The sequence below is a fragment of the Onychomys torridus genome, chromosome 23, assembly GCF_903995425.1.
Source record: "Onychomys torridus chromosome 23, mOncTor1.1, whole genome shotgun sequence".
In the NCBI taxonomy this organism is placed as follows: Eukaryota; Metazoa; Chordata; class Mammalia; order Rodentia; family Cricetidae; genus Onychomys; species Onychomys torridus.
In genome coordinates, this window is record NC_050465.1 from 52,475,751 (window position 1) to 52,490,841 (window position 15,091).

General features: G+C 35.2%; 1 protein-coding gene across 1 annotated transcript in view; it reads right to left on the bottom strand.

The window, feature by feature from the left end:
- The window catches only part of Erbb4 (erb-b2 receptor tyrosine kinase 4), a 1,064,935-nt gene that overhangs the window by 36,313 nt on the left and 1,013,531 nt on the right, over positions 1-15,091 (bottom strand). The window contains exons 21-25 of the mRNA XM_036172732.1: positions 13,722-13,877; positions 11,327-11,402; positions 6,200-6,346; positions 3,779-3,876; positions 2,214-2,384 (exon numbers count right to left, since the gene is read on the bottom strand). Of these exons, the coding sequence (XP_036028625.1) occupies positions 2,214-2,384; positions 3,779-3,876; positions 6,200-6,346; positions 11,327-11,402; positions 13,722-13,877 (648 nt within the window). The remainder of the gene's footprint in view (positions 1-2,213; positions 2,385-3,778; positions 3,877-6,199; positions 6,347-11,326; positions 11,403-13,721; positions 13,878-15,091) is intronic.

Consider the following 15,091-nt stretch of genomic DNA (forward strand, 5'->3'; position numbering starts at 1 on the left):
AAATTTTAAAAATGTAAACCAGGTGAGTTGCATTCTATGAGAAAATCACTTGGGACATTTCCTGACAAGTCCCAGACACTGAGGTTGATGACAAGGATAACAAACATATCATGGTAATAAATTTGTATCTTTAACAATGAGGCACATTGTTATAGAGACAGAAGGTCTATTTAAGAACTGTAGTCTGCTGGCTAGGCATGCGACACCATTCTAATCACCTCACTTCTGTGTGACAGATTTCTTGTTTGTAAGACATGATAATAATACAACAACATCACTGGGTTGTCATAGGGACTAGAAGTCGTTAACATACATGTGTTAAAGAGTAAAACATAAGTACTATTTCATTATTGCTATCAGTCTGAAATAGTTACTTCCATCTTAGGGAATGACTAGAAATTTGAAGTTTTTCTTAAGCTTCTAGCCAAGACAGCTCGGACACTCTTTTCTACTACACTGACAATGTTGTGAGATGGAGACGCTAAGGAGGAAAGTTGCTTCCCAGAAAACAATCTAGAATCATGTTTATATCTTCTAAGTGGAAGACACGGTGTCTAGACCTAAACTCATTGTATCTCCATACTCAATAATGGCCAAGAAATAGTTTATTGTAGCACTTGCCCAGCTGTATGTGGATTCTATGGCCCTGTGACTTTTCTTTTAACCCAGACACAATAAAAAATTAATCAAATCATACACTTTTAATTTACTCACAGGCAAACCCACCATACAGCTGTTCTAAAGAACCTCCTCACACCCTAGGCCAGATCCAGACTTCAGACGTCTCTGTCAGCTGCTACATAGTTAGAATGACCATTCTGAAGCATTACTGCTTCATTTAGGGTTTTACACTTTTGTGATCAGTTTATTTATTTATTTATCCATATGTTTATGTATCTATGGTTCTTGTTACTTCAATACCCAGAAAGTTGAATTCACTTATCCACCATAAAAAGAAGAAAACTATGAAGCTAGAAAAAAGAAATACTGTAGCTCATTAATGGCATATGTCCTTCCTTGTCACCTAATATTACCCTCTCTTGATTTCTTGTCTAAATTTTATCCCTATACTCACACTTACATAATCTTTAGTACATGCATGTATGCATTATAGGCTAGGATCCACACGTAAGAGAAAGCATGTAGGTTTTTCTTTTTTTTCTCTCCGAGTTTGGTTACTTCCTTTAATATTAGAATTTTCAAGTGCATAGTTTTCCTGAAAATTTAGCGATTTTATTTTTCTTTACAGCTGGTTACTATTCCATTTTTTATAGGTACCACATTTTCATTATTCATTCATCTGTTGATGGCCATTTCCTTGCTATCCGCATGCCTGGATATTTTCTGAAATCAAGAGTTACACAGCAGTTTCTTGACTCTATGGTGTGTGATGACATCTCATGTGCAGAGGCACTGAAAAGTTGAGTGATTAAAAAAAAACTATTTAAATAAGATTTATTTTATTTTCAATGAATGTATTTGTGTGTTTGCATGTAAGTGCAGCTGCCCACAGAGACCAGAAGAGGGCGCTGGATTCCTGAGAGCTGGACTTTACAACTGCCTGACACAGCAAAAGCGGTGCACACTTGTAAGTGCCATTTGTCTAGTCCCAACAAGTGAATCTTTAAAAATAAACAGATGGGTTGACAGCATTTAATGAAAAACTGGTATTCACGGACAGTGGATTTAACATTTGAAATGTAAATTCTTCTCAGAAGCATCTGCTGAAACTTAGGTCAGTGTCTTAGTAAAGGTTCACTCGGCTTGTAAGTATGATCGATTGTGGTTTAAAAACTTGCACACTTTTCAGTGTTTGCATTTCACTTGGCACAAAAGTGCATATTTCTTCAATGAGTAGAAGAGTTATACTTGTATTGATTAATATGGCATGCTATCATATTTTAAACAAAGAACAGTAAAAGACTAATTGGTAAGAATTTTCGTTACTGTATGAAGTTTTATTAGTTTGGGTCTTAGCAATTAAAATGTTTAATTTAGATGACTTCTTTTGAAACGATGATATCTCAGAGTACATATTACACTGTTCATGCTTAATTTTCAGTTAACTATATCTATTTTGAGCTTGGCGTATAATTTTTGGGTACAGTGTGCTTTTAATATAGAAATTCCAATAGTTAGATGTATAGTTATTTGGAAATTTTAATGCTTACAATACAGTTATTTCTCAGTACTTGTGTATAATTACTTCTTACCCTATTGGAGTCAATTCTTGCTCTGGACGTATAGATTGGAGGAGGGATGTTGAAAGCCTGGGGGACCAAATATTCTTCAGCATCCATCATATCTTCCAAATCCTCTTCATCCAAAAGATTCTGGAAGAATTTGCTGTCATTTGGACTGGGAAGCTTCATACGATCATCACCCTGAAAGATTACCCATAAGATATGTACAGATCATTATTCTTTTATTCATAACATGTGGTTTCAATAGTAAGTGTACATAATAGAAAAAGAAACAGCTAGAGAATCCATGTGCTCATTAAAAAAGCATCTTTAGCTTAACTACCAGTGAAAAAGAATCCCATACTGTGGTTAGATATTAAAAGGTAAGAATTGGAATACAAGACGAATGTGATAAATGTAACAACAACAACAAAAGAATGAGATCAGTTGATGTCCATGTTTTAAGGGTGGCAAAATCCACTTCAGATCTAAGAATAACAGTTCACTGCTAAGGAGGTGCCTGGTTAAGAATAGACAATAAGAAGCCATTGACATTAGCTTTTATGTAATATGGGTTGCACTGATGCTACAGAGTCAGGACACAGACACCCATGTCTTATAGTATAATGACAGCCTTGTCAAAATGATGGCATTCAAAACTTGTACAACGACATGGATAACATAGGAGTTTGGAAGAGATAACTAAATCTCTGCTAAACTCTGTTCATCTTATCGTTTCTTAAATATTTTTAGCTTTTCCAAAAGTTTGTCATATTTGGTAAACAATTTCAGTTTGTGAAAGTTAACTTGTGGGGAAAATGACTGAAAATCACGATCTCCTAAAGTCTGGCTCATGTTTTCATGGTAGTTTACTTGAAGGTAAAGGTTCCTTTCAGTGAAGAAAGGTAATCAAGAATACTCAAGGTACAATTGTGTAGGCTTTAGGTGAAAATAACGACAGGGAAATTATTACATTAATTAAATGATCCGATCTATTTGATTCCTAGTGTTGATTGGAAGAATGTTCTTTTGGTCTTTTCTTTCATTTAAATAAGCATGAATTCATTTGAATTGAGTTATTGCTTGAATACTATATACTCCCCAATAAAACAATCCATATATAATTCTAAAGTGGGTATACAAATTAATGGGCATGTTATGGCATTTACATTTATACTTTGCTTCTGTGTATAATCTTCTTCACTCTTCTCACCTGGATGTTCATGCCCTTTCTTTTCCAAGTAGTCTTTCTACTTCTATGTCATATGTATTCTATTATGTTCTTGTCCCCAATTACCTTTCCCTGAAGACCTTTTTTCCCTTTCTCATGGTTCCTTTCTAGTTTTGTGACCTATACCATACACACACACACACACACACACACACACACACACACACACATATATATACATACACACACACATATTTACACACATATCTGTAGGATATGCATATGAGAGAGAATGTGTGGTATTTGCCTTTTCCAGCCTGCTTTGTCTCAGTTAACAGAACTGTATTTGGATCTACTAGTTCCTAAGTTGTTTCACGTGGTCACGTGATGATTGGATGTTTTCAGCAAAGTCAGAATGACTAACCTGAATGACCAGGTATCTTTGAGGGTCTCTAGCCATCCTTGAAAACTCAGCAGCCAGTTCCTTGAATTTAGGCCTGCTGTCAGCATCAATCATCCAACCTGGCAATTAGTGCAGAGGAAAATATTAGTGTATACATGCTTGGAGAAAGTGATCTTGAAATTTTGAAAAAAAAAACAGACAAAATGCAAAAGGTATAGTTTTAACAATAATCTGTCCAAAATTATTTTTAATTATGTGTCTACGTCTAGGCATGTGTACATGAGTGCAGGCCTCCATAGAAGCCCAGAAAGGGCACTGGATCAAGTTCCAGGTGGTCATTAGCTGCCTGACTTAGGTGCTGAAAGCTCAACTTGAATCCTGTGCAAGAGCAGCACAAGTTCTCAACTGCTGAACCTTCTCTATGGGATCCCCAATTTTCATTTTATTGATCCGGGTCAAACTTAATTCTTGTCCTTGAAAAATGGATCCCAAGCTAACAATGGGAAATGTTAGAACCTTCAATTTTGCTATTTTTCCTTTGGAATGTGCAGATAATATTTTAATACATTCTTTGATGGTTATAGACAAGGTAATTGAGATAGAATGTGAAGGTTTATGTAGAGAATACATGGTAGAGGGCCTAGAAGGATAGCTTAGTGGTTAAGAGCACTGACTGCTCTTCCAGAGACCCAGGTTCAATTCTCATCACCCACATGGCAGCTTACAACTGTCTGTAACTCCAAGATCTGACATCCTCACACAGACATACATGTGGGCAAACACCAATGCAAATAAAAATAAATAAACTGCAAAAAAAAAGAATATATGGTAGAAAATATTTGGCTGTCCTTATAGTACTGTGGCACAAAAAGTTGAAAGGGAAATGGAAAGCAACTGCTTTTTGCCAGTTTGCTCCCAGCTAGAAGGAAAATGCAAAATGATTTGTAATGTGTGTTCAGCAACACCCATTAGCTTATCTTAATATTAGCTTTCCCAGAATAAAAACAGCAGTTTTCAGGGTGGTAGTATTCTTTACCTGGGAGTTTAGATAAAATGGATCTGAACTGTCTACCCTCCGTTTAGCTGATGGGATGACTAGAATAACAACAGCACCAAGCTTTCTCTAATTTCCTTGCCAAATGATCCCTTTTTAAAGCATAAAATCTCCAGGGGAAAGGGTAAAACTCTCAATATGGTTTGCCTAATAAGGCAAAACACTTGCCTGTCTTTCCATCATCACATTGCGGTATTCAAATCACATCTGATGCTGGTTATGGTATGAAATTATCATACAAGATATGAATGTTTTTATGCTCTCTTCAGGACATTGAGTAAACAAGGCTAGGGATCTTTTTTATTTTGATTTTTTGCTATTTCTAAAGAATTAATTTTTGTTCCTGTTCTGGAGATCCTTTGGGTATCATCATATGCATCTTTTGTGTCACCTCTCCTAAGCTCAAATACTCTGCATCTTATAGGTATTCATAGCCAAAAATGTTTGTTAATGCCAAGATGCTAATGACGAAGCTACTGGTGCCAAAAAAGGTTAACTTCACAGTGAGATATTTGTTTCTCTCTAACTAAATATTGAGTAAATAGGACTATGCTTAGAGAAAAGGGCATGCTGACCTGCACTGCAAGGAACATTTTTTTATTTCTTCCCTTCCTGTCAGAATGGATCACACATGTCATGAATATAAATATGAGAAGACCTGGGCCCCGAGTCTCTGAGTCTCTTATTAATAAAATGCTTATTCACCTTCACCACATTGCATCTTTCTTTAACTCTGTGTAAATCAAAATTGGAAAAACCGAAGATTATACAAGAGAGATGGCTGCTTGTTAATCTCACTTAAATTAAGTCAGGAACCCCAGGGACTTATTTAATTCTATTAAAATTAAGGGTCTAGGCTTCCAAAACACATTTATAATACATATGTGTCTGGGGTGTAGGAGTGGAAAGAAAAGTAAGAACATTTGACGTAAACAAATGATCAAATTGAAAAAGGTAAACACTATAATCTTTACTCCAATGTAGACTCATCTCTTCTCATTCCCAACCTGCTCTGCTAATTTACTTTTGATTAAACCTATACCCAATTAATTCAGTTTTAGACTATCAGTGATGTTGAGCTATTTTCCCATAAAGATTAACACTAGTATTACTACTAACATTCTTATGAATAATTATCTCTCCTAATGACAAACTTTGATGGGCATGGAAATTATAAAAATTAGATAACAACTTTTACTTTGTAGCTTAGAAGAATACTATTATTTCATAATAATAATCACAACAAACAGGTATTTATATTCTGCATTCCTAAGTGTTCTTGCTGCTGTGTTCTTCAATGTAGAGAAACATTTTGAAGGTAAAACAATCTAAACTGTTATTGTGTTAAGAATGATGATGCAGGTGATAAAATTACTTTCCAGCCTTACATTTCACCATGACCATATAAACGTCAATAGTACAGATGGGAGGTTGAGGCAAACGCTCTCCTTTCTCTAATAAATCAGGGATTTCTCGGGTTGGAATTCCATCATAGGGTTTTCCTCCAAAGGTCATCAGTTCCCATATTGTGACGCCTAATTGGAAATAAAATTCATATGTAAGCAAATTGCCATTACAATTTTGAATGAGCACATATAACAGTACTCTTTCAAAAGCAAACAATAGAAACTTAAAGGAAACTCCATCATAATCTTTCACTCACTTCAACATTTCCAGGGCTAAACCCTCTTGGGGCAATTCACAGTAAGAATTCTCTTACTATTGTCTTGAAGTTTTTAATCTATCGCAGGAAAAATTTAGAACAGATACCAGATATTAAAATAAGCTCCCCATTTGTACTTACAGATAATGCTAAATGATTACTGATGAAAATTGCTTCACATATATTAAAATACAATATACAATTCCTTTATTATATACATGTATTCAATGTAAAATAAATATGATTTCAGGAAAAGTAAGACGGATAAATTTTTAAATTAGCCTTTTGGAGGGAAAAGCCATCAAAGGCTGAGCTGATAGTTGCAGAATGTTGCAAGTGTCTGTTGCTACAGCAAAGCCTGTGGCTCGCTGTTCAGCTAACACAAAGAAAACAAGGGAAATACAAATTTACTTAGCACATACAAGAGTCTGCATGAGGATCAATCCATATGGAAGACAGGATAACATAGGAATGGGTATTCATATAAATGAGAAATGTAGAAATGAAGAAAAAGTGAACAGCTTATTTCTAAGCTAATGATATATCATTTTTCAACCACTAGAGCACTGACAGAGAAAATAAAACAAGAGGCAAAACCAAGAAAAAAAGCAACCATATACTAAAGATTACTTCTTTACTATAATAGGTAAATTCTCTATCACTGAGCCTTATCCTTTAGGGCAGAACACTTTCAAAATAGAAATAGCTATGTAAGCATGGTAGTGTTATAATATGAGTCCTGATTGATGCATATATACATTTATTTTAGTATAAGATTCATTAATTGGGGCCATGTTTTCTGAATATCTCTGTAATGTTTATTTATTTAATCTGTTGTATGTCAGTCATCACTGCCTGAAAAAAAAATACATATATATGTAAACTTCAAACTACCCTTCAGAATAGAATCACTAACACTTATTGGATTATTTTGTTAATATTTGCATCCTATAATTTTTTATTGTCACATACATGTCCAACTAGTGACATATTTCAGCAGTTTGATGTTTCCTAAATCCTTGGGGTTTTTTTTTTTTTTTTTTTTTTTATATCAAGAGCTAGTTGCCCAAGAGAGCCATTGTTTACACTTAAATGGAAGGCTAGCAAAAATGGTGATCACTCCTTTTAAGCAAGTCAACCACAGTATTATATACATACATACATTTATATACATACATACACATACAGGACATGCACACAAAGGAAACCTTTTATTGAACCCATGTTTGTTGTTGCTAAAGACAACATAGGTATTTTCAAATTTCTATCAGAGCTTCCAAACAAAGCAAATCTAAAAACCATTACATATTAAAACAATAAAAATAATATGAAATGCAATGCTGATAAATATAAAACCAAAGGCTAACATGCCCAAATTCCTGCTTCTAATCATGTAATTACTCTTTCTGGAGTGTTGGCACAGGATGGCTTTAGATATAAAGAGCAATCTCAAACTATATGAGAAACATAAGAAAACTTACGTTGCAATTTCATCACGTTTAAGATATAGTTCAACTGATGCATATTTTGTGTACATCAAAATGCAGCCAGTGATAATTTTCATCATTAACATATTATAAGCAAAGATATGTAGCATTTCTGCCACTTACGCCTCTTGCAATCAACTATGGTGTATCATAATAATATCAAGTTGCCTTATGAAAAGATGCTGAGACCAAGGATGTACCTAAGAACAGCGTTATGTATCAATCTGTTTATATTTATTGAAAAGTCTGTGGAAGTTTCAACTCATCATCAGCAGGAGCTGGTAGCAGCTGGCTACACCACATCCACAATTTGGCAATAGAGAGGGATGAATGTATATGCACAGGAGTGTTCAGCATGCTCTCTCCACTTCATACAGTCCAAGAGACCTTGTCTATGGAATATTCCATCTCTCAGTGGGTCAGTCTTCCCACTTTAAACAATATACTCAAGATAATTCCCATAGCCATTAGGTTGACTAGAAACAGTAACCATCACAACTCCACCCTTTGTCAGTTTGAAACCTGAACACATCAATTTTAAGCCATAACTTTTCACTCTTTGTCCTTATGTCCTCCTGACAATTTTATAAAGTAAAATGTATTCAGTTCAACCTTAAACTCCCTATGGTGTTCAACAATTCCAAAACTTTAAAAGTTCAAAAGTTTCTTAACTGTGAGACTGTGAGTTCTTACTAAAAATAAAAAGTTTATATACTTCCAATATATCATGATGCAGAATAAATATGCTTAATCCAAAATGGAAGAATTGGAGCACAGCATGAAAAAACAAACAAACAAAAACAAAAAAACTATACCAAAGCAAAACAAGAAACATGAAATCCTGAAGCTCCATATCTGGCATCTAGATCTGATCATGTAATCAACTGGGTTTCAAAAGGCTTGAGTAGCACCACCCCTCACAACTTCCTTTCTGTAGACTTTGCCATAGGTTCTCCCCGGAGCTGGATCCATTCCATGTCTGCACTCCACACTGGTACTTGTCTCATGTTCCTGGCATCTTGGATATACCAAAGTCACCACAGCGATTGAGGCATCACCTTCACAGCTTTGCCTTTCTTGGACTCTAACTCTGCTGTACATCTCTGAGCCTCGGCTGTTCTCCATGGCCTCCTCAATTCTGTTGTCATCATGCCTTTAAAACCATACCATGTAGGTGACACTGCCAAGCTCTGTCATCAGCTTGAGATAGAGCTTGAACCTACAGAAACACAGCTTCATCTACTTCTGTGTGCTGACCCTGGGGGATCTTTCCTAGTCAGGCGCTTCCAAGAAAGAGGGAACCCCTCCAGTTTAGGCTTTCTTCCTTGAAATAAATTTGGATCTCCTCAAGTTGGAATCTCTGATGAGTGGGGTTTTGCTCTCAGGACACCCCTACCATTGTTCTAAGTCAATGCAGGTGTCTTCAGTGGTACCTGGGTGTTTAACAATCAGAGTAACATCCTGAATGTTCCCCTGTCCGAAAATATTCTCTGCCAAATAAAGTACTCCATCATCTCTCAATTCAGCATCACTCAATTTCTCAAAAAACAGGCAGATTAAAGACAGATTCTTGGTCTAAACAGCACATGAATGGCTTCTCTCCCTTCATTGTTCCCTTCTGCAACAGCCTTGATGCAGGCTTCAACCATCTATGTTTTTCTCATCATTAATATTTTCCAGGCTCCTAACAGAATGACCCAACAACCTCTTAGAGCATTCAAGGACTTTTCTAGCCCAAATTTCTAAACTCTTCCACACTCCTCCCCAAAACAAAACAAAAAAATAATAGCAACAACAGAACCAGTTCCAAAGGCCTCAGAACCATGAGGTCAACAAAAGCTCCATTTCTTAGTACCAATTACTGTCTCAGTTTAGTTTCCTATTTCTGTGATAAAATACTCTGACTAAAGAAACTTATGGGGAGGAGGGTTATCTTGGCCCACAGTTCAGGTGATAATTTACAGTAGTGAAAATATCAGGACAGCAGGAGCTTGAAGCAGTTGGTCATGCCACATCCACACTCAGGAAACAAGGAAGTATGAATGCATGAATACTAACTAAGCTCACTTTGTCCATTTTATGCAGTGTAGGGTCTCTTGCCTAGAGCATGATTCTACCCACAGCAGGCAGATCTTCCTGTCTCAATTTACATGTTCAGGATGGTATCCCATAGTGATAGTGATGCCTAGAGCAAATCTCCCAGGTGATTCTAGACACGGTCAAGTTGAAAATTAGCACTAATCATCATACCAGGGATTGCACTGTTTTTCTATTTTCTTCTTTTACATAAATTTATTATTTGTGTGTGTAATGTGGGGGTCTGCACAGCAGGATATAAGTGGAAATCTGAGGACAAATTGAAAGACTTGGTGTTCTTCCACTGCATGTGGGTTTTGCGGATAAACCTCACACCATAAGACTTGAAAGTACGCTGCTTTACTTTCAGAGCAATCTTACAGGCCCAGAGGCATTGTGGTTTTATTAGCAATTAATACTAGTTTTATGTGCTATATTTAAATTTAGAAAAAAAATGATGACTAGAAATTTAAAGGAAGGAGTATCTTTTATTCCACTCTCTATCCCTCCCCACCCTCTCACACCCATAAAGTCTCTTTTTACTTTCCTGGTTTCTGCAGTTACTTCTAGTTAAGTTGTAAGTGGACAAAGTTGTAAGCACAGACAAGTTGCTAACTTGCTCACTTCAACATCTGATTCAATGCAATGAAAACAATGTTCTAATCACAATTATTAATCTTGCTCTCTCATTCTAAATGTAATTTGTAAATGAAAATCAAATCTACAGTGAGCAGTGTTCTCTCATCACCACCTTCTCAGTCACTTTGCTGTGTTTATTAGTTGCACATTGTTGCCCCAATAACCACTGTGTTTTCTACCAAAGAACATATATTCCTTTAAGCAAAAAACAAACAAACAAAAATATGGTTTTGTTTTGCTTTACCCTTTAACATTTATCACTTTCAGAGTTATATGACCAAAGAGTTGTTGAAAATTAAGGCCATGAGAGTTTAAGAAATTGTTTCCAACATTGGCCAGTTATTGTGTTTATGTTTGAATAAATCATGAGACAAATTGTGTCAAATCAAAGCTGATAGCAAAAAACTTAGCAGTGATGTTATATATTTTACATTTAGAAGAGCAGAAAAAAAATTACAAGAAGATAGATAAAATTGTGATTTGGATTATTTAGCTTTTTAAATTAAAGACTGAAGAGTTAAATCCTTTAGGGAGTCAAGCTTATAAGTAAGCACTTCCAATATAGCCAAAATACAACCTTGTATATATATATACTGTATGAAGCAAACACATTTTTCTTTAAAAGGCCAAATTTATAAAGATTTATTTACCATAGCTCCAAACGTCACTTTGATGAGTGAATTTCCTATAATGTATACATTCCAGAGCCATCCATTTAATTGGCATCTATAGAAAAAATAAAAAGTGAATTATTAAAAATCACACAAGAAATCATTTTTATATTTCCTAAATGCTAGTCTCTGGACTGACCTCAATTATATTTTTTTGATGGTGTGTATATAGCTATAAACCAGTTGTTTTTCAAGATAGGGAACAAATAAAGTGAAATTCATAAAATCTACAAAGTAAATTAACCAAAGAATATATTTTAAAGCTTCATAAACACAAAGAAAATTAAACACCTCAACAGCTTTATACGTTTCTTAATGTCTAGCATTTAAATTGTGAACTAGTATTATGACTGACAATATCAAATGTAAAAATGTTTGTATATTATGTTTTTTTCAGAGTCCTCTATTCTCAGTGATTCCATTTCTCCCTCAGATATATTTCTGACCATAGATGCAATAAATTTCTTCTTCAGCTGCCTTTACTTCCTCTTATGGTCACTAAATTGTCTAAAATCATGAATTCCATAGTTAGATTTGCTTTGTCTCCCAGATGCAAATGATCTCCCTTGCCTGGGCTAGCCAGAATTGAAACTACGTACCATTTTCAAAATAGGAGCTAGGACTATAAAAGAATGTGAGAGGATCAGCACAAATCCATCATCACTACAAGAAAACCAACTCAACCCACATAGCCTGTGGATGATGGGTCAGCAGAATGTGTTTCAACTCAAAGGGCAGCATTATGGAGCTTGGGATATAATTAGATTCCATGGAATAAAGATAAACATTTCTACTTTGCAGTTGAAAGCTTAAAACTAAATAGGCATTAGAAATCATGAGGTTGGCTGCTCACCAAGGTGACACCAAGGTAACTCTATGACAGAATCATGGGATTCAGTGAAAAGGAACAGAAGACACATTGAAAGCAATTTCCCTATGGGCAAGGAGTTAGCAGGCTTTATGGACTATGGACACCATGTTAGAGAAGTGGGTTTAAATCATAGGTGGCTGGATAAAGACTTAATGGTGACCAGGCATTCAAAGCTATAATGAATCTTGCTTTAGACAAACCTTACAGTTATATGTTCTTAAGACAGGTGAAGTCATGTGATTTATGGACTGCTATTTCTGAGAAATCTTGTTGAGAGTTTTAGAGCTGTGACTTTAAACCACTGTAGTTTGGTAGTAAACAGATTAAATAGGCTGATAAGATTGGGGAAAAGATCAGATAATTTCTCAAAACTGAAATTGTTATATTTTATAAAATTATGTTATCTTACTTTGTGGTAGGATTTGAATATAGACAATTATGTAAATGTCTAGGTGCTTCTAGTATTTAGAAGCCTATTATTGCATGTATTTTTATGTGTGATAGAAAAGTAATGTATATAATTAACAGATTCATATCTGTAAAGAATCTTTATCAGAGCTTCATAGGTCACCAGAGGTTAAGATTTCATAGGTTTGCATCATTGACCTGCTCTGACATAGGTTTCTTCAGGTCAAGCAAGATAGATATTCACATACAAATTTCCCTAATTAATTAGCCAAGGATATGGATTAATCAGTAAAAAAAAAAAGTGTTATAACTAAGATATGGGTGAACCATTTAGTGATGGTGACTTTCAGAAACACATTTGCCAGGCAGAACATGAGTTTGGGGGTTAGAAAAGGTAGCTAAAGATGTAACTGTGTTCAACCCTCTTCAAAATTAGTAGCTTGGCATGTATTCTGTTGTACAGTCAAGTGATAAGTAAAGCAATGTAAGTAAATTATTCACTATGATACAAGTGTAATCAAAGCAACTATGCTTGGTAATTGCAAGGTATCATTTTTGGTTCAGGAAGATTAGAAATGAGAATGGTCAAATTTCAAATATATTGTGATTGTTAGTAGTACCTAAGCTTCTCAGTACATAAAAAAATAAAAAATAAAAATAAAAAATCTGTCATTCTGTAATAGTTCTGTAGTCTCAGGATCAATGGGACAATTTCTACAGCCCTCTGTTAAAGGTTCATATTCTGAGTCTCTAAGAATTATCACATCGCTGGGTGGCAGTGGTGGTGCGCGCCTTTAATCCCAGCACTCGGGAGGCAGAGGCAGGGGGATCTCCTTGAGTTTCGAGGCCAGCCTGGTCTACAGAGAGAGATCCAGGACAGGTACCAAAACTGCACAGAGAAACCATGTCAAAAAAAAAAAGAAAGAAAGAAAGAAAGAAAGAAAGAAAGAAAGAAAGAAAGAAAGAAAGAAAAGAAAAGAAGTATCACACCATTGTTATTACTAGAGATGAAGAAGTATCACACCATTGTTATTATTAGAGGTAAAGAATCATCTAACTGCATTTTCAAGGGATGTTGTTCTCAACTCCACCTACCTTACCACCATCAGCATTGTATTCCTTTTCATCTCCTTCCAAGAGTCGGGCTAGTCCAAAATCTGTGATTTTCACATGGTTTGGGGATTTTACTAAGACATTACGGGCTGCCAGATCCCGATGAACAAGTCGTCTTTCTTCCAGGTACATCATTCCCTGAAAAAGAAATCAAGTTCCACAAAGGGAGTTACTCGGTGTTGAAGTTCTTCATGTTATAAAACAGGATACGTCATTTCTCCAAGCGAAGGCAGAATCCTAGAACACGTTTAAAAATATACAAAAAAAAAAAAAAATGTTGTGGGGTAGTGGCAAACCCCAGATAATTTTGAGGCTTTTGCTCCTGAGTTGCTCTAAAGAAGAATGAATTACCTGAAAATGGGCTAAATGGATGCCTGGTTTTCTCGGGGACTTGATATCCTTTTGCAAACATTTTCATTAGTGAGGTGTGCAGGTGTCCCAGAAGATAAGCTAACACATCCTTGGACTGGCCTACAGACCTTTCATCATTTTCTTCTCTATGGTTTTTGCTTAGTGTCATCTTTCTCCTACACAGTCATTCCAAACAAACACAGCTCTCCATAACTAAAAAGTCTTTCATTCATGGTTTGACGGCACCAAAGTAAGTCATTTGCATAGATTCTCTCAAGGATGAAGCATTACATTATTTTTACTCATTATGCACAGAATAAAGGATACCCTAGGGGTTCATGAGAGTCTAATTTTAAATAAAGGGCTTCTATGACATTAGTTGTCATTATAGGAACTCACAAGTGAGAGTACATAGTTTATAATGACCCACAAATTAGCCTTTAATATGTTATCTTCATAAAACCACACAGAAATTAAAAATAAAATTTATTGCTGATTGCTAATGAGATGGGGTGTTGGGAGAGAAAGCTTGTTATTTTTCATCATACAAAAATCTTAATCTCTATACAAATTTATAATAATGTTGATCCACAGAAATAATTTTTATTGTTAAATTTTAGCAAGCAGGAAGGTAAGTGTTGTTATACCTTATATACAAAGTTTACATAAAGGCAAGGTAAGAAAACTCAGGTTAGGTAAGAGTGAACATGTTTTTTTACTAAGGAATTCAGATAAATAGTATATTTGATTTTTTTCAGCTGTAAAATGTGGTCATTCAAAAGCATATCAGAATTATAATAAAAGGGCTAAAGCACATTCTCATTCCAATTACAAATCATTGCTGTTGGCAGTTAGCATTACAACTGTACAGTTGTGAAGGATTAATGGTTCCTGATATCAAAACAAAAGCTGTGGAAAACAGACACATAAATCATATAGGTCAAAACATTATGAACTATATACCCAGTGTAGTGTAAAGAGAAGATTGCTTCACTCAGCTT